Source organism: Trachemys scripta, chromosome 13 (assembly GCF_013100865.1).
Source record: "Trachemys scripta elegans isolate TJP31775 chromosome 13, CAS_Tse_1.0, whole genome shotgun sequence".
Lineage (NCBI taxonomy): Eukaryota > Metazoa > Chordata > Testudines > Emydidae > Trachemys > Trachemys scripta.
The window spans coordinates 36,854,933-36,877,105 of record NC_048310.1 but is presented as its reverse complement, the minus strand read 5'-3'; the positions used below and the strand labels follow the sequence as shown (position 1 = coordinate 36,877,105).

The window sequence follows — 22,173 nt, the reverse complement described above, 5'->3', positions numbered from 1 at the left end:
GCAATTTGGTGCTGTCAGCATACGGCCATGTCTACACAGCAACTAGCTACCCACGGCTGCCCTGTGCCAGCCGACTTGGGCTCACGGGGATTCAGGCTGTGGGGCTGTTTCATTGCTGTGTAGACTTCCGGGCTTGGGCTGCAGCCCGAGCTCTGGGAGCCTCCCACCTCGCAGGGTCCTAGATCCCAGCCTCTAGCCCAAGCCTGGACGTCTATGCAGCAGCGTAACAGACCCGAAGCCCGAGTCAGCTGGCATGGACCTGCTGGGGTTTTTCTTTGCTGTGTAGACATAGCCGAAGCGTCTTGTGCTGACATTTGAGGAGAATGAATATTTGCAAAGAGACACTCAGAGTTTTCAAATCTGTGAGAGACTAAAGGGTCTGTATCCCCTTTAATGCTTGTGTGTACCTCCGATTATGCCTAAGATATTATGGCAAAGTCCCTCCTTCACGGCACTGGCATAACTGCACGTAAGTGACAGTCTCATGCCTTTCCCAAGCATTCATGTGTTGCCCAGCATCCCCGCCATCTCAAGCCACATTAGGAGGTGGGACTTCCTGCTGGGAAGTGTCACTAAAACAGCAGCTCTCGCTGAGAGACTCCCCCCACGGCAGAAAGCTGCTGAATGAACAGGTGGAGACTGGAGTTCTCTGTTTATCTGTAGAACAGGCACAGCTCGAGCGCCAGGCAGAGAATCCAGCCCGCAGGGGCAGATGCAGCCAAAGCTGCAATCTCTGGACATTCACAGAACTTCCTCCTGTTTTGTGGACTTTCTCTGCCCTGTGCAGATTGGCTGTTTGCTCCAACCCTGCCCCTTCCCTCCTCTCAGTGTCTCTTCCCATCACTTTCACTCCACACTTGTCCCTCGTACTCTCTTTTCTCCTGCCTTCTTCCGCTCACCCTCCCTCCCAATTCCCTTCCCTTTTCTGTCCATTTCACGTATCCCCTTCTAAGTCACCCCCCACCCCTTGAGGATCTAACACGATATGTCTGACTAACATTTGCTGCCCCATCCCATTGCTCATGCTGCTGTTCCACCTTTCCCCTTGTCTGTCTTGACTATTTACGCTCCTCGGGGCAAGGACCGTCTCCTGCTCTGCGTCTGCACAGTGTCTACCTAGCACAAGCGGGCCCCATACGTGGCTGACGCAAGGCACTACCATAATAATATGATTAATCATAATAATTAATAATAAAAGCTTCACACTACAGCCCTACCGAGGGTCTGATCCGACTCCCACTGAAGCCAGTGGAGAGATGCCCATTGATTTCACTGGGTTTTTGATCAGATTCTACATCACTCGCTCCTGACCTGGAGGGACTGCCAGGAACAGTCCCAGGGGGCAGTCCAATCCCCACAGCCCATTGAATCCTTGGCCTCTCCAATGAGACAGGACAACAAGGGTGGCCACTAGTCCCACACGTGCTGCTATTTTTTAGGAGGCGAACGCCTCCCCACTAGGCCCCTCCTGTCTTCTGCTGCTTTTGGTGACGAGCTCGAGAGCAGGCACCAGTGCTCCGAGCGAGTCCCCGGGTTCCCAGGGCGCTTTCTTACTTCAGCAAGCGGGAAACGTGCATTTGGAGCAAGCGATCCAAGAGGCGTCTCAGCCCCTCGTTGCCGAGGTGATTCCCAGAGAGACTGCAAGGGAAGAGAACAAGGTGAAAAACACCCAAACAAATTCACATGTGAAATTCAGGCCAGAGCGCTCCCTTGCCGAGGTCCCCAGGTACTGCACAGCCAAACATCGCGGCCCAATGCCCCACCCAGCACCACATGGTGGAAACTAGAACGTGGGTGTTCCACAAAATAGATTACTTAGATTATCTACTAGGAAGTTCCCATCCTGTCACCCAGGTCTCTGGCTAATGGAGCAGAATAATCTGGTGCCTTCTTGACACATTACACAGCACAGTTTGTCTTCAACAAAAGCACAAGGAGGTTGTTCAGTGTATTAATCTGAAGGCTCACATGGTGGAAAGTATTTCTTACAATGCGTAAAACAGGCGGTCGATTTACAAACAATAATAATACCTAGTTCTATAGCCTTTATATCAATAGTTCTCAAAGCAATTCACAATCTTTAACATATCTCTCCACACAGTACCGCTGTGAGGCAGGGCAGTGCTGTTAGCTCCATTGTACAGATGGGGAACTGAGGCACAGAGAGGCCCACGGTCACACAGGGAACTGTGGCAGAGCAGGGAACTGAACCCAGATGTGTTATGAACTGTGGGTTTTAAACCTGGGTTCGCAGAGTTCCCCAGGGTCATCTTGCTCCAACCCTCCACCCACTGGCGACTGGGACTCCTTGAAGCCCAGCTCACATAGGAGACTCCACCCTGGGCCCTGATTGGTCCAACACCAGAGATCCTGATTGGTTGCTTCCTCTATTTAAGGCAGAAGAAGGAACAGGATTGGAAGTTGTCCCTACAACTGGGCTCCATCCTGCTTTGGGCTCCTCATCTAGTGCTACCTGCTTGTGTCTCCTGATCCTGATCACCTGGTTTCCTCATTCTGCCTGATTCCTGGTATCTGACTTGTGGTTCATGATCTTGGCTCCTGACCTTCTGGTTCTGAACCTTGGCTAGTGTGGGGACCTGCCACCCTTTCTCCCAACCCCCACTAATCACTAGGCCTGGCTGCCTACATCCCAGCCCTGAGAAGGTATCCTAAGTCCCACACTGCACCTTCTTTCCTCTCCCTCATTACAATGGGCATTTCATGGTATATTCTCAATTGAAGGGACCAAGAGCTGTAGCCATTGGCTAGCCATGTGCAGCTGAACAAATAAAGGCTGAGTTTGTTTACAGTTCTTCTCGGCAACTGGAGCACTGGAAAGAAAAGGGATTTTATACACACGACACTGTCATAGAAAACTACCTCACAAACCTGGCCCCACTGGGAGAACTCTGAGATAACAAAACTATTCAAGTCCCTTTACCAATCGGGGTCTGAACCAATAACTCAGCCCCATTGATTTCGGTAGACATTTAGGGTACTCAGCACCTCACAGGATTGGGCCGTAAGGGCCGGATCCAAAACCCAGTGAAGTCAATGGCAGGACGCCCAGTGACTTCAATGAGCAGTGGGTCAGGCTCTAAGACCGAGATGTATATTAGTCCAGAGCAGAGTGGAAACACCTTGTTCCAATTGGTGGGCTCAAGCTATCTCCTGGGGACTCTGTGTACCAGGGAGCTCCACAGATCCCCACAAATGGAGGGAGTATGGGTGGGATCAGGTGAGTGGTCCCTCCGGGTCTGGATTAGGCCACAGAGGAGGCAGCACAGGGAAAGCTCGCAAAGCTCATTCCTTTCACTTCCCTCTTTGTTTAGATGCTTTTAAATACTGGATATACAGACAGAGTGAGCCTACGGGGCTTGAGTGAATGGAGACCCCTATCTCTATCCACCCAGCTTTCCCTCACTGGTTCTGTTCACCTTCCTTTCAAGGCCACAGTGGAAAGTCAAAGCCCACTTACTCCAGTTCCGCAAGACGACCACATTGTTCAAGGATTCGGCAGAGTTCCTCCACCTCGTTCTGACCGATGCTGCAGTCAGTTAACCTGTTTGAAGACAGACGAGGGAGACACAAACAGCATTTGAAATAGATCCCGAGAAACTGCCTCGCACTGACTTAGCCCCCGCACTGAAAGCTACAGATTCCCAGTCGCTTGCTTGTACAGCAGTCTAGGGGCCACACCTGCATTAATGAACGAGACTCTGTAGTCCTGTCATTGATTGTAAAGATCTTTGCAAATATCCATTAAGCCTCAACACCTCTGTAATGATTATCCCCATCTTTCAAGCAGGGAAACAACTACCGAGAGGTAATACCCACATTTTCAAAGATGGTCACTGGTTTTTGGGTGCTCATTCTAAGACATCTTGAGCCTGACTTTCAGAGGTACCAAGAACCTCCCGCGCCAATTAATTTCAGCAGGAGTTACGGGCCCTTTTGAACATCCCACACAAGGGTTCTTCAAGCTGAGAACCCAGAACGAGAGGCCACTTTTGAAAAATTGGCTACTAATGACTTGTCCAAGGTCATATGAGTCACTTGCAGAGCTGCAGATAGAACCCCGGAGTCCTGACTACTAGCCTCCTGCTCCAACTGATAGATTACAAGGTGTTCCGGAAACACACCCTTCTTCTCATGAGACTGGATCCTGGACTTTTGCACGACATGCACAGATACATGGTGCTGCCCACGCAAGGAGTGAGAATAATTCTTATTCCTGATGTTAAAAATATCAGTAAGGGTTACACCATGCATGGTGCACATTTTATCCATGCTGTTATTTAGTCAAATGTGGATTCCTTCGACATTATTTCAACAGATGCTAACAGTTTAGAAGCAAACTTATAAATAAATAATGTATGGTCCGACCTGCAGGATGTTTCTTGGCTTTCTATCCTCCCCGCTAAATGCAAAAAAGCATTTTCACTTGACCTGTAGCAAACACAAGCAAAAATAGTTATTGCATCCACAGCCACATTCTTCGAAAAGGACAAGGCTCTCAATTCCATTGGTTGGAATTCAATGATGGCTGATTTTATGGGGAAACAGGAGGTCTCAGTTCCTTACCTGACTTCTACTTCTCTGATTCGCTCACACAGGTTGAGAGAGCTGGCCAGTAAGAGAGTGCAATTTGGGGAAAACTTGTTATTCCTAATACTGGAGGAAAAATAAATAAATCAGTCTTCATCTTCAAGGAAGGTTGGTTCCATTCACGTAGGACTTGACCGTCACTTCCACAAACTCAGACACAGACACGAGAGGGCCTGGTTTCCAAAACTGTAGGTATGACATTGTTCTTGCCTTTGAACAACTAGATTCTCCACTGCATCGGCTCTGGTTTTATACTGCTGTCACTTCACTGATGTAAAGCTGGAGTAACACAGGGGTGAACCAGTTCCCTAGCCCTGGTCTACACTGGGGGGGATCGATCTAAGTTACGCAACTTTAGCTACACGAATAACGGAGCTGAAGTCGACGTACTTAGATCTACTCACCGTGGTGTCTTCACTGCGGTGAGTCGACTGCTGCTGCTCCCGTCAACTCTGCCTGCGCCTCTCGCGGCGGCGGAGTACAGGAGTCGACGGGAGAGCGCTCGGGGTCGATGTATCGTGTCTAGACTAGGCACGATAAATTGATCCACCCTGGATCGATCGCTGCCCGCCGATCCGGCAGGTAGTGTCGACATGCCCTTAGTTTGCATGTGTGATTTTTTTTTTATTGCACCTGCAAATCCATTTTCACATGTGCGGCTCAGGTAGCTACACATGCAAGCGATCCATTAGATGGATAAGTGACCATTTACATCTACACAACTGCAGCAGCTCTGTGTGCAAATGAGTTGCAGATACGCCCACCTACACGCTTGGAAAGTGATTTCTAAGTGACAGATCTCCAGTGCTATACGGCAAGTCAGTGTCCAAGCTTGGGTCACAATTCAGGAGCTCTTAGCCCTTGTTTCTTCTCTTAGGCATTTCGTGGTAGGCTAATCCTAAAAGGTTCAAAGTTTGTGTTCTTTTTGGATAAGCACCCAGGAGCCTGATGCAAAGCCAATGGAAAGACTCCCAGTGACATGAATGGGCTTTGGATCAAACCAAAACTTATGAGGCCTGGTCTACATTACACAGTTTCGCTGGAGCGTGAAAAAAAAAAAACCCCAGCACCCTCAAAACTGTCATAGCTATCCCGACAAAAATCCCAACACAAGTCTGCCGACAGAAGAGTGCTTCTGTCCGCTTAGCTAATATCATTCGGGGAGGTGGTGTAGTTATGCTGGAGGAAGAACTTCTTCTGACAGCTTTCACTGAGTCTACGCTAGGGCAGTGTTTCTCAAATGCCAGGGGATTTTTCTGCAGTCACAACAGCCTCCTGGGTGGAGATGGGGGGGTGGGGGAACAGCGCCCCCTCCCTGCAGTGCCCAGCTGTTGCTCCTGGGAGCCTTGGCGTTTGCTGGCACCACCAGCAGGGGATCATCAGCCTGCACCACACAGCCTCCTGGGGGTTCTGGGCAACGCCTCTGCAGACACATGGGACCAGTGTGTGTCCGCAGAGGCTTTGGGCTTTAGGCCCTGGGCTTCAGCCTGGGGCGGCGGGGCTCGGGGTTGGAAAAATTTTCAGAGCGGCCACCAGCGAGGGTTGGTGGCCACTCTCTTAGGCCACCAAAAAAGTTGGTCTGAGAACCCCTGCACTAGGGGCCTCTGCCAGCATAGCTATATCAACCAAGGCTTGGTGTAAACAGGGCCCGAGTCTGCAATCATTGGGCTGGAGACCATGAAAAAAAGAAGCGTGGAACCTCCAGCACTTTTGCTTCCCGATGTAAATACACGAGAACCGTCTTTCTTGTAGCATTTCAGGAGTTGGGGACCTGGTGGCAGCTAGAAACCAAGAGTGGGATCCAATCATCTCAGTATCTTAAAAGAGGTTTAGTTTGTGTTTGGGCGTGGACATGGGAGAGGAATTGGGGTGAGTGCGTTTCTGAGGGTTTCTGGACTTGGTTTGCTTTTCCCTATGTTAATGTAGAAAGATGCGATGATTTATTAATGCTGGTAGGACATACTGCAGCATTACCGCTTTCAAAATGAATATTTCATGACATCCATCAAAACAATGGCCCCAAATTTTACCTCAGTAGCTTCAGACTGTGCAAACGTGGTAGGGACATTAGCAGCCTTTCAATGCTTTGATCACTCAGCGCATTTCTAGATAATCTGCAAAGCAAGGGAGAAAACACATTGCAAGAATAGAAATGATTTGCAAGCTTCACGGTTAGTAGATATTAAAACAATACACTTCTATCCCGGTATAACACGAATTCGGATATAACGCGGTAAAGCAGTGCTCCGGGGGCCGGGGCTGCGCACTCAGGCGGTAAGTGGTAAGATTTTTTTGGCTCCCAAGGACAGCGTTATATCGGGGTAGAGGTGTATATTCCTGTTGAAAAATACACACTCGGCTCAGAAATCCTTGACTTCAAAGGTTTAAGTTTCATTTACTGGAATATGGGAGTTAAAAAAGAACAACAAAAGAAACTGTTGAGAAATGAAAACGGCTGGATAAGTTATGAGAGACCAGTAGCTTTTAAATCATTCGTTTTATAAACATCTTTATGGGTTTGATGCAGAGATCACTGGGTAAGGGTCTCTGGCCTGGGCTACACAGGAGGCCAGATTATCTAGAACTGGATCAGAATAGTCCTAAATGACCATAACCATCTCTGAATCTAGGCTAGGTAGGGGAACAGAAGGGTGTGCCAGCACTGCATGCGTCCAGGGGAATTTACACACAAATTATAGAGTTCCAGGAAACCAAATTCTGTTCTCAGATATACTGGGGTAAAACCAAAGTAACTCTCCTGAGGTCATGTACAGGGTGTCGGAGGGAAGATACTTGTATATGAATATCTGGATTAAATTCACCTTTGGTGCAAAGAGCCAGTTGAAGACATAACACTGCACTGAGATCATGTGTGTGAGGGCAGGGGAAAGATGGAGCTGTCAGACAATTCTTTTCTGCCTTAGGAGGGGATTCCGAGCTGAAGGCTACAATGGGGGTGAGTCATGAGACTTGCATTTACATGGAGACAGAGGCCCCAAACACTCCATGCAACTAGCACCGGGGGCTGAAGGCGATATGCCAGCCCGTAGGCTGGAAGAGCAGCTCTGGCGGGAGGAGACCCTGGGTTGGAAGGATGGATTTCATCACCCTAGGTGCTCCGTCTGCACAAAGCGTAGTTACTCCGGGCCAGAACGTCAACTGCAGTAAATGGGTATCATTCCAATGAAGCAAACAGAATGACACTGATTCACACCAGTTTGGGATCTGGCCCGTTGGTTTTATACAGGCGGATTTCACGTTCTAGGAGCACAAGACAGCCTGACGTATAGACACACTTACACAATGCTCGGCACTTACTCAAGTTCTGTCAGTCCAGTGCATTTTCCAAGGATCTGGCAGAGCGTGTCCATGTCCTCGGGACTCACGGTGCATTCCCTAAGACTGAAGCAAACCGCATACTCAGGATTCTCAGATTTACCTTCTACAGCAGGGATGACATGGGAAACTCCATCTAGACCTTACGTTTCAGGCCGAGCTGCTGGCCTGGGTGTTCAAAGCCAATCTCAGCCCTTCTCCCGACCGCCTTGCTCACTTCACAAGTGCATTCAGAGGGACGGTTTTGCTGTTCTAAACCTTCTGGGCCAGATCCCCAGGTGATGTAAATGCAGGTTGCTCGATTGACTTCGGTGCAGCTCTGCTGATTCACAACAGCTGAGCATCTGGCCCCCGTGTGATCATCCCATTTTGTGAAGAGACTGACTGGAGCTGCCTCCTTGGCAATACAAATTCCTTTAGGAATCAGCACTTGTTTTCCCAGTGTCACACGCCTTCTTGGTTCCCTCGAAATAGGGCCGGGCATATTCCTCTCTCGCTGCATGGGGCTCCCTTAATGAGAGTTAGGGTTACATAGCGAGGGAATAGTGTGGTGAGAAGGCATCTGCTTTTCCCTATAGATGGGCCTTTCCAAGGCCTTCTCCTTAGCTGGCCTGGTCCCCCACTGCCTCACGCTCAGCAGTCATTTACACTTGTGCAAAGTGTGGGTAGAACACTAGTGTGAGTAGAGAATTCCGAGCCTCACTTTGGCAGGTATCAATTACTCCGTGAGAGCAAAGCAGTGGGGAAATCAAGCCCTGTATATCTCAGTCAACTGCGATATGGGAAACAGCTCCAACCAAGCCAAGACACTTTCTATATAGCACGCTATACTGTTTTCTTAGCAGACTAGCTCACTTGAATTATGATTCTCTGGCCTTGGCTACACTTACCCGGTAGTTCGGCGGCGAGCGATCGAACTTCTGGGTTCGACTTATCGCGTCTAGTCTGGACGCGATAAGTCGAACCCGGAAGTGCTCGCCATCGACTGCGGTATTCCAGCTTGGCGAGAGGAGTACCGCGGAGTCGACGGGGGAGCCTGCCTGCCGAGTGTGGACCAAGGTAAGTTCGAACTAAGGTACTTCGAACTTCAGCTACGTTATTCACGTAGGTGAAGTTGCGTACCTTAGTTCGAATTAGGGGGGTAGTGTAGACCTGGCCTAAGTGTGTGTACAGGGGAGGAATAGCATAATACCCTATGGGCCAGATCCTCAGTCGGTGTTAATTGTCATTGACTTCAGTGGAGCCGTGCCAATTTACATCAGCTGAGAATGTGCCTCTATAGACAAGTATTTCAGGCACCCAGATCTCTTTTCATTCCAGTGGTGCAGGGGCTGGGAAGGTGATGCCCCAAAAGTAAATCATTTAGACAGGGCCAGCTCCAGGCACCAGCAAAGGAAGCAGGTGCTTGGGGCGCCCAATGGAAGGGGGCGTCACGTCCGGGTCTTCGGCAGCAATTCGGCGGCGGGTCCCTCAGTCCCTCTCAGAGGGAAGGACCCGCCGCCGAATTGCCGCCGAAGAATGAAACGGCGTGGTTGAGCTGCCTCCAAAGTGACGCCGATTGTAGCTTTTTTTTTTTCTGGTTTCGCCGCTCGGGGCAGCAAAAAAGCTGGAGCTGGCCCTGCCTTTAGAAAGATCTCCCCAAGAGTGCTCTTAGATTTGGAACAGCTGTGGGGTCCCCACCCTTTCTCTCCACCTCTGCCAATGCACTGACAGCTGTGACTGGCCAACCAGAGGGGTAGAAGGCAGCTGTTTCAATGGGAAGCAGAATCTGGCACCCTTTCTCTCTTTAGGATGAGAACTAGGCAGTCCATGGAGAGACTCTCTGAGGAGATGAAGGACTCCCAAAACGATCGTGACCCACGCTTGGCTCTTCTGACATTTCTAAATGAAAAAATGGGAGCCAGAACAGAAAGTTGCCATACCGAAAGCAATGGTCGTTCTCTAAATGTTGTGGATGAGCCGGGAACTTTCCTGCAGATCTGGTCCTGATGTTCCTGGGGACAGAGTTTTTGTTTCCATTTCAATTGCACCGAGTGCAAAACACTATGTTGTCTATGGGTAGCTGACTCTCCATGCCTCAGTGCAGTGGCCTCCCACACCAGCCTCCCCGGGCCCCCCAAAATGAAGCACACATTGTTCACAGGAGCGAAGACTCATGCCACCCCTCCAACCCCAGGGGTGCCTTACATCCATCCAGCGCCTTTGGTCAGGTGGCTGCGGAGGAGGAAGTGAACTCCCATCCCTATCACCCACTGCTGACCCTACCACCCCATCCCGCACACTCCCGGCTGCCCACCCCCATCCACACCACCCAGCTGCTCCCTGCCTCCACTATTCCCAGCCAGCATTCAGAGCCAAAAGGACCCCTGATTTTGACACCCCATGGAAACCGCTCTATTGCAACATGGACATCTAGATACTATGGGAATGGCACACAGGAAATGCTTGGACAGGATCTTTACCTGACACTTTCCCAGAAGGTTAAATGGACCGACTGAGCGTTTCCCAGGCTGTAACCAAAAGAGAACACCATGAACACGCAGTCGGGAGAGGGCTGCTCACGTTTCATGGACTGCAAACCAAGGTCACGTGTCTCAAGCTTCAGCGCTGATGGGAAAACACACCAAGAAGAGCCCCAAACATACCTGATGTCTATTGATTTAATGTGTTCCAGGGCCGATAAGCACTGAGCTAAGCCAAACACAGCACTCAAGGAGATCTGATTGCCACTTAGCCTAGAGGAAAAGATGGAATAAAACCATTATTTTCAAAGGATTAAATCCTCATCCTCATTATCATTAATGATTTATACGGTGCCATAAGATACAATAGAAATGGTCCTTGCTCTGAAGAACTTAGTCTCACTGCAGCCGGGAGCGTGCTTCCCAGCTTGCGAAGACAGACACTTCCTAGCTCTGCTCAAGCTGGTGCACCCAAAACCGCGGAGTAGCCAGGGATAGCACAGGAGGCAGCTCGGGCTAGCCGCTTGAGTACAAGCCCACCTGGACCACTAGCTATATGCCTGCACAGCTACCACAAGCCATCACCCATGTTACCCGTTTGCATTGCTATTTTGAGCACACTAGCTCCAGCCAAGCTAGCGTGTGTGTGTCTAGGCGAGCTAAAAAACACGCTCGCAGCTGCAGCGTAGGCATACCCTCAGGGCCTGACGCTCTGCTGCTTTGCACCGCCTGTCCGCATTTCCATCTATGCAAATGTAACTCAGTCCAAGTGAGTGTTACACAAATTAGATGTCAAACACGCCCATCCCCTTGTGTGTGAGTGGAAAATTCCAGTGTGGTAGCATTTCACACCTATTTTGCACAGGTTTAAACAACTATCCACAGGGTAAGTCAAGGGTGGGAATTAGGCCAAATATTTCAAACAAGCTACATAATGACGAGTGATCACTTACTTTAGGGAACTCACTGCCTTCAGCTCCGGAAGGAGTCCAACCAGCTTCCCGACGCCCTGGTCACCCAGAGAATTATTTGACAAACTAGGATTTAAAGGAAGATATTTATTTTTCATTAAGGAGAAAATAATATGGTCTAGATAATACTTAGTCCTGCCGTGAGTGCAGGGGTCTGGGCTAGATGACCTCGCGAGGTCCCCTCCAGTCCTGCGAGTCTATGACTTTATAATATACATGGTATGCTCCCTTAATGTCAGTCCCCAAAGGGCAGAGCACTGGCATCCTCGGATGTAAATCAAAGCCGCAGGTAACTCATCCAGTCTCCTCCTTGCCTTTTTTGTCAAATAAGTTGATGGTGGCTTATGTCAACCCTACTTTGTAGCGTAGCCCAGGCCTCAGGACTAAAACCTGGGGGGGGCGCAAGGCCACTGATAGGATCTGGAGCATTGCAACTCTAACTCGAATCCAGTCGAGTTTCCTCCCACTGACAGGAGTAAGTCCACTGAAGTCAACAGAGTCACGCCAGTGTGAACGAGAGGAGAAGCATGTTCAGAACTTCCTCATCATCTGATGCCTGTTCAGTAGCCTCTGGAACGAGCTGGTGCTTCTCATCCCCAGAGGTCAGACAGCCACATCCATCAGGAGGATCTCAGATTGGCCCTGGTGTTACCAGGTTCAGCAGAGGAACCCAGGCATGAATGAGTCCCAGACAATGCAACTTTTCTGTTTTGCAAAACTTGTTGAGGTTTCAAGATCAGTTTTCATTCCGATGCTGAAGGACAATGAGACCTTTCGAAATTTTGACCAAAAATAAAAGAGAATCTGAGACTCATCCCAGAACAGCTTGGCGGTTAAGGCACTTGCCTAGGGTATGGAAGGCTCATGTTTGGAACAGGCTCGCAAACCTGGCTCTCCCATGTCCCAGCCAAGTGCCCTAACCAGCAGGCTAGTCTAGATCTCTCTTGTTCTCTTCCCCGCAGCCACCAGAAAACAACTCCATCCTGGGCCTGAATTTCCCTCCAAACAGATGCATTTCCACAAAACATTTCAGGGTTGACGAAATGACTTTTTTGACGGAAAAAAAAGTTTTGCCATACTACTGAGAATAAACTCCGGGCTTGCACCTTTCCTGGGTCAGGCAGGAGGCACATTGGCAGGGCAAAAAGAACAGGAGTACTTGTGGCACCTTAGAGACTAACCAATTTATTAGAGCATAAGCTTTCGTAGACTACAGTCCACTTCTTGGGCAGTTAGCTGGGAAGATTGCACTGCTGCCACTAAAGTTATACCTGTTCTGTGAGTACATAGAAGACTTCAGTCTCCAGGCCATCCATATAAATATATATTTCATTACACAATAGGAAGGCATCAGTTCCCATCTCTTCTCCTACCAGGAAAGCTGTTTAAAAGTGTTGCTATGCTGAATTTGGCCTACCAGAGGGGGGTTGAAATCTCCATTACAATGCACTGCCTCTGATGCAGGCACTGTCCCTCAGGCAACATAATTCAAGGAGTCTCTGAGGTACAGGCAGCCATTTCCCTAGAAATATGCAGGCTTCATACAAATGCTCACTTGACTCATTGAAGTCTCTTTCTCGGGGCTCTGGCAAGAGGCCTGGGGAAAGTTGCATCAAGCACTGCCCCATATCATAGAAAATGCTCCACTTCCCAGACCAGTACGGAAGCACGCAGGATTAAAATTGCCTTTATACATGCTTTTGACCAAGCAACTCGATTGCTTGAATGCTTACGGAAAGTGGACACTAAAAGATAGTTTGACCATCCATTGTTGGGTGTAATGCAAGAACCACTGGGTGAAATCTCTCGCCTATGTTACACAGGAAGTCATGTTAAATTATCATAATGGTCCTTTGTGGCTGTAAAAATCTAGGAATCTCTGAAATCCTACATCTGTACAAGTCTATGACCACAAAACCAAGAACCACCTCCCGCTGCTAGCAAATAGAACGACTCCTTTTGTTTACACGGTAGAGATCTGTGCTTTCGTGCTGAAGATCCTAGGTAAGCCGTGTTGACGATCTATACGTGAGCATCACACCCTATTGTGAATGTGCAAAAGAGAGGCACATTTTGCATGCACGCAAATGAACCAATGGAACAATTTGCTCTAGGCATGTGGTGGATTCTCCGTCACTCCAAGTGTTTCAATCAAGACTGGATGTCTTTCTAGTAGATACGTTCCAGCTCAAATACACGTGAATGGGCTTGATGCAGAACTTACTGGGCAAAGTTCTCTGCCCTTTGTTACGCAGGAGGTTAGAGTAGACAACCACCCTTCTGGCCTTAAAATTATGAATCTCTGAACAACTAACTGGGGCCTATAAATAAGGCCCAACATTTAAAAATATTTATTATAAATAATATCCCAACAAATTGCAAAAATACAACTTAGCTCTAAAAAATAAGAAGACTCACTCGAGGTCTGATATGCTGCTACATTCCTTCAATACAGTGCACAACTTGTCCAGATCTCTGGTGGGAAAACCACTGTCTGTCAGCCTAAGAAAGAAAGCAGCCCCCCCACCCCAAATCATGAGATGGGCTTAAAAATCATGAGATTTTAAAAAATAATAATGTTTAAGTTCTTTTCATTGCCTTCTGGTGTTTGAGCCTTTTGTTTATACTCAGGTCACACTTTCCTGTTTTTCTCTGAAAACACGAGGATTAGAAACATACTTTTTCATACATCCAGGAGTTGGGGGTTTTAAGGAACCCATGAAACTAATGATAAAATCATGAGAGCTGGCAATGCTGCCGTAACCCAGAGGTTTAAACTGCATCTGACTGAAAGAGCGAGTTGTTCTACAAAAGACTTTCAAAATCAGATTTAAAATGAGCTCTGCTTGGGAAAAATATTAAGGTAAAACAGCAAGAGCTACACTGAATTCCACCTCATCCCTCTGAATACAACCCTGCATAGCAGCCCAGCACTGACCAGTGGATATGGCTGGGGCCAGGTGACTGAGGTGCTATTCTGAGGTGTGTGACCTTGATCAAGTCACATCACTGTTTTGTGCCTCAGTTTCTCCATCTGTAAAATGGGGATAATACATATATGAAAGTTATGAGTAAAAGTGCTCTATGGACACTGAGCGTTATCATTTGCTAAGAGATGAGGCTGGCTGTCCTTTATCATTATTGATTTGTATTACAATAGCACATGGAGGTCCGCACTGAAACTGCCCCTGTGAACCCCATTGTTCTCAGAACAGTGCATACACATGGTAAGAGGTCCTCACTGTCCCAAGGAGCTTTACACTTAAACAGACAGAGGGTGGAATAAATGAAGGATGATTAGCCTTCTCTTACAGATGAGGAACTAAGGCACAAAAAAACGAAGTGACTTGTCCAAGGTCACACAGGGAGTCTGTGGCAGGGCAGGGATTTGAGCCCAGCTATCATGAGTCCTACTTGAGAGCTATATCCAGATGCCCATCTTTCCTCTTGACAGCCTGCAAGAGATACAAACACACACTGACCTATACAGGTTTATATAGTCTGAATTAAATCCGGACTTGGGTTTGAGTCCAGAATCTTCTTGCAATGCATGTCCCAGAACAAGAGTAACTGACCAGCTCAGCAAATCCAGTTCCCGCCTCTGACCTGCTGGTTGAAATACTAACCACAGACTGGTTTGGTGAATGAGACCTCATAACTAGACATCAAAGTGGGCTCCTGCAGGACTGCACAAGCACTAACCACAGAGCCACCGGTGCAGTGCATCCTAAAGTGGGCTCCTGCAGGACTGCACAAGCACTAACCACAGAGCCACAGGTGCAGTGCATCCTAGACTTTACCCCCACGCAAAGATAATAATGATAAACAATGAGAAGTGACTCTTCCTTTCAACAGCCTCATCAATGCTACTCCCCATTTGAACTTGCGCCAGAAATGGTTTTCTCAGCTGCAGACACCAAAGATCTCTGAACGCCCATGAAAAGCATCAAGATACCTTATTTTCCTTGAGACCACAGACTTCTGGCTCTCACCTCCACCTGACTGGTCCCCACTATGAGAGGTATCCCTGTAACAATACACATGATCAGACCTGAACATGAACTGTCCTCTGAAAAGACAAGGTGAAGAGAAGAACTCAAGGAGTCGTACGTAAGTAACCACTCCACAGGGAGCACTCACCTCCACAAGAAGCCAGCGCAAAAAGTAGGACAAATGATTGGAAATATACATTGCTTTCCCTTATTTGTAACGCCACCATGGATTTGCCACCATGATCTACCTCAAAGAGCTTGTCTCTGACCAGCTCATTTCCCTGCACTTGTCTAGCACTAGCCAATTCTTCCTTCCAGTGGTTAACGAAATACTTGTGAGAAGGGCTGTTTGAAATTTTTCCATCCAAACTGGTTTTGGGCAGAAATATAGGTTTTGACGGAACAAAGATTTTTGTGGAAAATATCTGTCTTGTGTGGAGAAATTTCCATTTTTTGCTCAAAAACAGGACACCCCAAAACTGAAATATTTTGATTCTAAAATGCCACACTGTGGTGCATCATGGGAGTTGCAGTTCAGGTATCTCTTGTTCCCATTTTTCTCTACGAGCTGGGCTCCCCAGTTGGACTGCATCTCCCATGATGCAACATGGTCATGCAACTCCTCACTAAGAAGGGGAGACCCTGGTGCATCATGGGAGAGGTAGTCCAACCAGTGAGCCCAACTTATAGAGAACAGGAGCATAAGGCACCTGAACTACAGCTCTCATGAGGCAAATGGCAGCATTTCAGAATCAAAATATTTTGAATTTTTTTTTTGCCCAAACTTTCTGAGACCATAAACCTCATTTTCTGACCAGCCTGACCTGTGAGTTATGGCTATGATGACCCCAGAATTTACCATAAGCTGAACTTGGTGCCATTCTATGTGAACATATCTGTGAATCAGGTTTTGTAACTATTCAACCTGCCCCCCTGTTGTGTAGCACAGCTGTGTGGTGTTAAACAGTTGCTACATTGATGACCTTTTATCTTACACAGTCTACTATGCTTGGGGTCCTGTGGGATGAAATGTGCTGTCGAGATGTAAGACGTTATAATCAGGGGCAACACTGTCAGGGTACACAGTGCACCCTAGTGATCAACCCAATCATATGTCTGGATTCATTCCAACATGTAAATAACAGGAAAATGTAAGGAACAGATGGGGGGGGAATTAACATTTCAGCCATGCTCTGACTTGTGATCAGCACGGACTGATACACAGAACAAGGATCTGTTTCCATGTGATGTACCTGGAATGGGTAGAGGCAAATTCTTTATCACCTATAAACTTCAGGATTGCAGTCTGATGATGAAGGCTGTGGGAAGAAAGAGATGACAAACAAGGTCACACTCGGTTCACTGACTATCACCAATTTATATTGTATTTACTCTTGATAATATTGTGGGGTTTCTCAAAATGACTTAGTCATCACTTCAAAGGTCAATTCAAACATTACCATTAGACAGCAGTTCCAAGGTCAATTAAAATATTACCCGAAGACAACCAGCTATCTCACTTGAGTCTAATTATGAAATATCAACTGAATAGTTCAGGAACACTATCAAGGAAAAGGTCCTGTTGAAGTTATTACACTTAACAACACGGAGTCTTGTCTACAGTCGGGAATTTTAGTCAGGGGTTGGGGAGGGAACCCATCAGTGCTGCTGCCAGTTCAACTGAACCAGTGAAAATTTCTCTCTAAAACCCCCTGGTGCCAATAGCATAAGAGAGGCAAAAAAGGGGTTTTATGCAATGTGAAAAAGGACATTTTGACTCTCTGAAATCTGATTACTGTATCTGATTCTCTGCTAAGGATTTTGGGAGTTTACCCTGAAAAACGCTGTTGATTCTGCAGGGTTATTCCTGCTAAACTGTACCGCTTTTAGCTATGAAGGAATACACAGCACTACAGAAATTAGAAGTGGGTGGTCGTTTAGCCCATGTCCTGCCAACACAAGCATATTCCCTGCCACATATTTTCAGTGCTTGTAAGGATAAATACAAATTGTGAGGCATTCAAATACTGTCCACCCAAGGGCCATATAAGTACCTATAGATAAATTAGATAGGCTAAAGGGGGCCATACAAGTGCCTTTAGATGACAGATTAGACAGATGAGATAGATCAGTTGAGTACAATTTCCTGATCTGACTTTGCATACCTGGCTTCAAACTCCACCACATTCAAGCAGGTGTTCACGGCATTCAACAGACAGCAAACACCGTCCACAGATATCTGGTTGTTACTGACACTGAGAAAGTAAACAACCAGACAAGCAAATGATTACCTATTAAAAAGCGTGTGTGCAATAACAGACCATGAAGGAAGTCATTAGAGGGACATGATGGACATGGCTCTCATTGCGCGCGCGCGGGGGGGCACCATGAACATTCTAACATTTAATTTTTTAAGCGGTCGGGCTGAAAACAGCTGGAGCCAGTATTCTTGGGGACAAGGCATTTGATGCTAAACTTCTCTATTCTGAAAAGATGAGACTCCGCTTCTGAACGCAATGTTAGAAGCATGTGAGCTACCTAAGATTTCAGAGGTTCCTGGGCCTTCGGCTGCTCCTCTGTACGGGGGTACGTCTCACTCCAAGAGAGGCTTGATTGGCTTCCTCCTGACTAAATATTCCACCCATACTCCTATGTGAGGGCTAGGAAGGGTGTCAGCTTCCTTCTTGGTGGAACCCTGTCAGCGTCTATGTACAACAGCCACCATCTTCATCCCAGGGTAATTCGGGAGGTGTAAGGCAATACTTACTCCAACTGCTTGGAAATATGTACTTCAGGGAGACTCTCTGCCAGCTGTCTGCAGCCTTCATCACCAAGTTGGTTACCTGATAAACTGAGGGATTTTCCCATTAAAGTGGTTTATTCTGAATAGTGTAAATAACACAGAATCTCCTCCTCCTACTCCACGCTCCTCCAGTCCCCTGCTTGGCCCCAGTAGAACTGTGCAAATTGATTTTTCAGTTTACTGGCAATTCTGGGAAAAACAACAACCCTAAAACAAAGTAGTTTCGGGTCGAACCAAAACCCTTTTTTTGTTTTTAATTTTCAGCAAATTGGTTCCCAGGAAATGTCTCAGTTTGACCATTTTGATTGGGTTTTTTAAATAAAATTAAAGGACATTTTGAAACAAAAAGTCATTTCAAACCAAGAACTCAAAATGTTTTGTTTTGAAAACTTTGAAACAAACTGTTTTGATTTAAAAAAATAATTGTAGGTTTGTTTTGTTTTTAACCAAAACAATTTGGCAAAAACAACATGAATTCTCAAACTATTTCACTGTTGCCGAACCTGCATTTCCCCCCCTGTAGCAAGGTGGTCACCCGCTCTAGCCGTTAAGGGCTTAAAACAGCCCAGGAGAGGGCTGTGGCTGGGAGCAAGCAGTTCCCAGGCAGAATGGGAAGGGCCTGGCTGCTTAGGAGCTCACACAGTACCTGGAGTGGAGCAGGGCTGGGGAAGGCCAGAGGAGCTGGGGAGCTCTGGCCTGGAAACTCCCCGAGGCTGCAGGCCTTGTTGAAGGCCCAGAAGGGTACTGGGGTTGCAGAAGGCAGCCCAGGGGTAGGCCAAGGCAGCAGGTCCAAACCCAACCTTGCCTGTGATGAGTGGCTTGTACACTGCAGTCCGCCCCAGTGAGCGGGGGCTAGATGGTGACTGGCAGTAGCCTGATACTGAGGTGAGGTGGGGATAGTGGGTGGGGGTTCCCTTGGGTGGGGAAACCCAGATACTGTGGGGGTACTGCCAGGGGACTGCCCCCAAGAGAAGGAGCACCAGGGTCCGGGAGGGACATGGAGGCCAGTGAAAGGTGAGACACAGGCCAGCAGAGGGCGCTCCGGAGGCTGGTGAGCTAATTCCCCGGGAGGCCAGCAGGAGGCGCCGTGGAGGTGAGCATTGCCCCGTTACACCCCGCAAAATAGTTTCGGACAAAAACTTTTGCCCTGCTCTACTTCCTACATGAAGCGACCTCAGAGGGAAGCTCTCCCCTCAGTGAGTCCACTCGGCTTCACATTGCTTCTGTGGGTGCCCCAGCCCCAACAAGAATCTTCCATTCAAGCACTTGGGGGGGAATGCGACCCACAGAAGAGCCATGTCAATGGGTGGCTGCAGTCCTGATGGGAGGGGGAAACCACTGGGTAAGAAAGGCCCTATAACCCTAATCCCAGCCAGTCAATGGGAGAGCTGGCCCTCTAAGCCTGTGGTGCTGAGCTGGGCTGGAGAATCACCTTGCCAGAGATATTAGATTTCCCTGAATTTCCTATTGCAAGTAGGTTACAATGAAATCTGTACAGCCAGACCCTGCCTGGCACTAGCTGCGCAAAAAAAAAAAAGGGGGGGGGCAGTAGCTGCTAGTCCCCCCCAAAGGGGAAGGGGCAAAGAGTGCGGCCCTGGCCCTGCCTCTCCTGACCATCTAGCAGAGGTGGATGGCCTTGGAGGGGCATAAGGGCAGCGCAACAGGCATATCTGCCCTCTGTGCCCAAGAGTCCCAGGACACATGTCTCCTCAAGGATCTAAAAGATGTGCTCTAGTTCAAACAGGAAGTAATGCAGAGAAATCCGATGGCCTATGTTATACAGGCAGTCAGACCAGACCATCACAATGAATCCTTCTGGTCTCTGACTCTGTAAATGCCTTCCAGAGCTACTCCAGGGCAGCGCCGTTCCCCGGGCCCCTGGCACATGCCTTTGCCTCCGGGGCACAGCGTGGCCAACAATGCTGTTTTAAAATAGGTGTCTCTGGTTACATTCCCGCAGAGCCAGATGCTGGGGTTTAGACACCCAACTCCCACTGCACTGAATCTCTTCTAAAATCCCCGTGTGTTTAATCTCAGAACAACATGGCCCCCCTCCCCGCACTGGGGTGAGGAACACACATTACATTGGTGATTTGACATGATTTCTCCCTCTTCCATCCCACCTGCAGCAAGATCAACATTAGAAGGGACCCTTAGAGGAAACAGGATCTTTCCTGATGTACTTACTCCACTTCCGAGAAGTGGGCGCAGCCCCTGAGAAGAGCAGCGATCTCCCCTGCATGTTGTGAATTGAGGCTGCAATCCTGTAACCTACGAAGAGGAAGATTACAGTAAATGTGCGGTGAAGAGACAGACAGAGCTGGAGGCTGATATCAGAGTGCAGATAGTTCTAAGAGGATTTAGGGGGAATTCACATCTGAGATAAATGCAGAGAGGGCCAGTGGATGGGGAAGCAAACAGGGAGTCATCAGATCTGGATTCTGGTCCCGCCTCTGCCAGTGATGAGTCTGGGTGACCTTGGGCAAGCCACTTCACCCCTCTTGTGCCTCAGTTTCTCTAGTTGTAAAATAAGGATAATACTTTGTAAGGAGCTCTGAGAGCCTTCATTGACAAGTGCTATGAGAGTGCAAAGTTTTATTGCATAGTAAAGCCTCACCATCCTCCCTACAAGGAAGGTAAGCATTATCATTCCCATTTTACGAGCGGGGAAACTGAGGCACAGAGTGACACTAATTGTAGGTTGTGATGAAAGGTCTTCACTTTTATCAGGTTTAAATTTGCTTCATTTCAATTTCATTCTAAATGCCTGTGTTCTTGTATTAGGAGAAAAGTGACTTTTCTTTCTGAATCCCAGAGGAGGCCTTGTAACGAGTAGGTAGCTGTTTACTTTAAAAACCATGTTGAGAGGGAGGGAGCATTAAAAGAGCTCAAATTAGATTCTTTGATCAAAACAATATGTTTTCTGGAACATCTTTGTTTTCAGCAGACGCAGCAGCAGTTTAGATCTCTAGACTGTGATTACTTCTTGGAAGGGATTGTCTCTTCTAGGGAGGTTTATGGTGCCCAGCATATGGGGCCCTGATCCTAATTGGGGTTCTGAGGGCTACCAGAATATAAATACTTAATTATAATAATACTCATGATGACAAAGAGTGACTGCTAGCAACATTCAGATATGACGGTGATGGACTGAATGGACAAAGTGTCCGCTCAGTCTTCTCTATACTCTTATCTTGTGTATCTTTATCACCTGATACCAGCCCAATGACCCCATGTTTCTGTGACTCCAATGCCCACCATCCCATGGAGGTGAGGAGAAGCAGGCTGGCTGCTTCCCAGTGCTCACAGCCCTCTCCTGCCACAAGTGCAGGCTCCACTGGGCTGGTGTCATGGCACGACAACATTGTGATACAAACTTCCCCGTGACAACATGACAGCACAATGAATTGTTGTAAAACCACATCAGCTGAGCCCAGGTCACAATAACTGGGGGCCACTGGTTTGGACAGCCTGGGATTTTTATATTTTAACTACTCACCCAGCTCCATCTCTAATAGGTCTTCAAGAATAATAAAACAACAAGCAAACCCTCTGAATGTAGGGTGACCAGACAGCAAGTGTGAAAAATCGGGACAGGGGATGGGGGAGTAATAGGAGCCTATATAAGAAAAAACCCCAAAAATCGTGACTGTCCTTATAAAATTGGGACATCTGGTCACCCTATTCGAATGTAATGATTAATATGATGGCTCCTTTGCTTTTGTGTGGAACCTGTTCTCTGAGGATCTCAATTAACCCACGGAAATGTAGACATATTTCTAGGAACAGGACGATGAGATTAAATGAGCTGAATAGAGACAGAACAAGGGGCTAATATCAACTGTCAACAGGCACTTCAAGCATCCATTCCTCTCTAGATCCATCCAGAATTCCCCTTTTGAATTAATATAAACAGGCAGAGGGACCAGGGAATAGGCTACTGGCTTGTGAGTCGGGAGAGTTGGGTTTTATTCTTAGCTCTGCCACTGACAGCTATGTGA

The 22,173-nt window shown here is 47.8% G+C and overlaps 1 protein-coding gene across 4 annotated transcripts in view; it reads right to left on the bottom strand.

The window, feature by feature from the left end:
• NLRC5 (NLR family CARD domain containing 5) overlaps positions 1-22,173 on the bottom strand; it is an 85,007-nt gene that overhangs the window by 29,284 nt on the left and 33,550 nt on the right. For all 4 annotated transcript variants that reach the window (XM_034788707.1, XM_034788709.1, XM_034788710.1 and 1 more), the window contains exons 13-28: positions 20,360-20,443; positions 18,137-18,220; positions 17,535-17,624; positions 16,623-16,688; positions 15,333-15,404; positions 13,796-13,879; positions 11,360-11,443; positions 10,590-10,679; positions 10,407-10,454; positions 9,867-9,938; positions 7,927-8,010; positions 6,639-6,722; positions 4,585-4,674; positions 4,387-4,449; positions 3,479-3,562; positions 1,555-1,638 (exon numbers count right to left, since the gene is read on the bottom strand). In XM_034788707.1, coding sequence (XP_034644598.1) covers positions 1,555-1,638; positions 3,479-3,562; positions 4,387-4,449; positions 4,585-4,674; positions 6,639-6,722; positions 7,927-8,010; positions 9,867-9,938; positions 10,407-10,454; positions 10,590-10,679; positions 11,360-11,443; positions 13,796-13,879; positions 15,333-15,404; positions 16,623-16,688; positions 17,535-17,624; positions 18,137-18,220; positions 20,360-20,443 — 1,263 coding nt within the window. The remainder of the gene's footprint in view (positions 1-1,554; positions 1,639-3,478; positions 3,563-4,386; positions 4,450-4,584; positions 4,675-6,638; positions 6,723-7,926; positions 8,011-9,866; positions 9,939-10,406; positions 10,455-10,589; positions 10,680-11,359; positions 11,444-13,795; positions 13,880-15,332; positions 15,405-16,622; positions 16,689-17,534; positions 17,625-18,136; positions 18,221-20,359; positions 20,444-22,173) is intronic.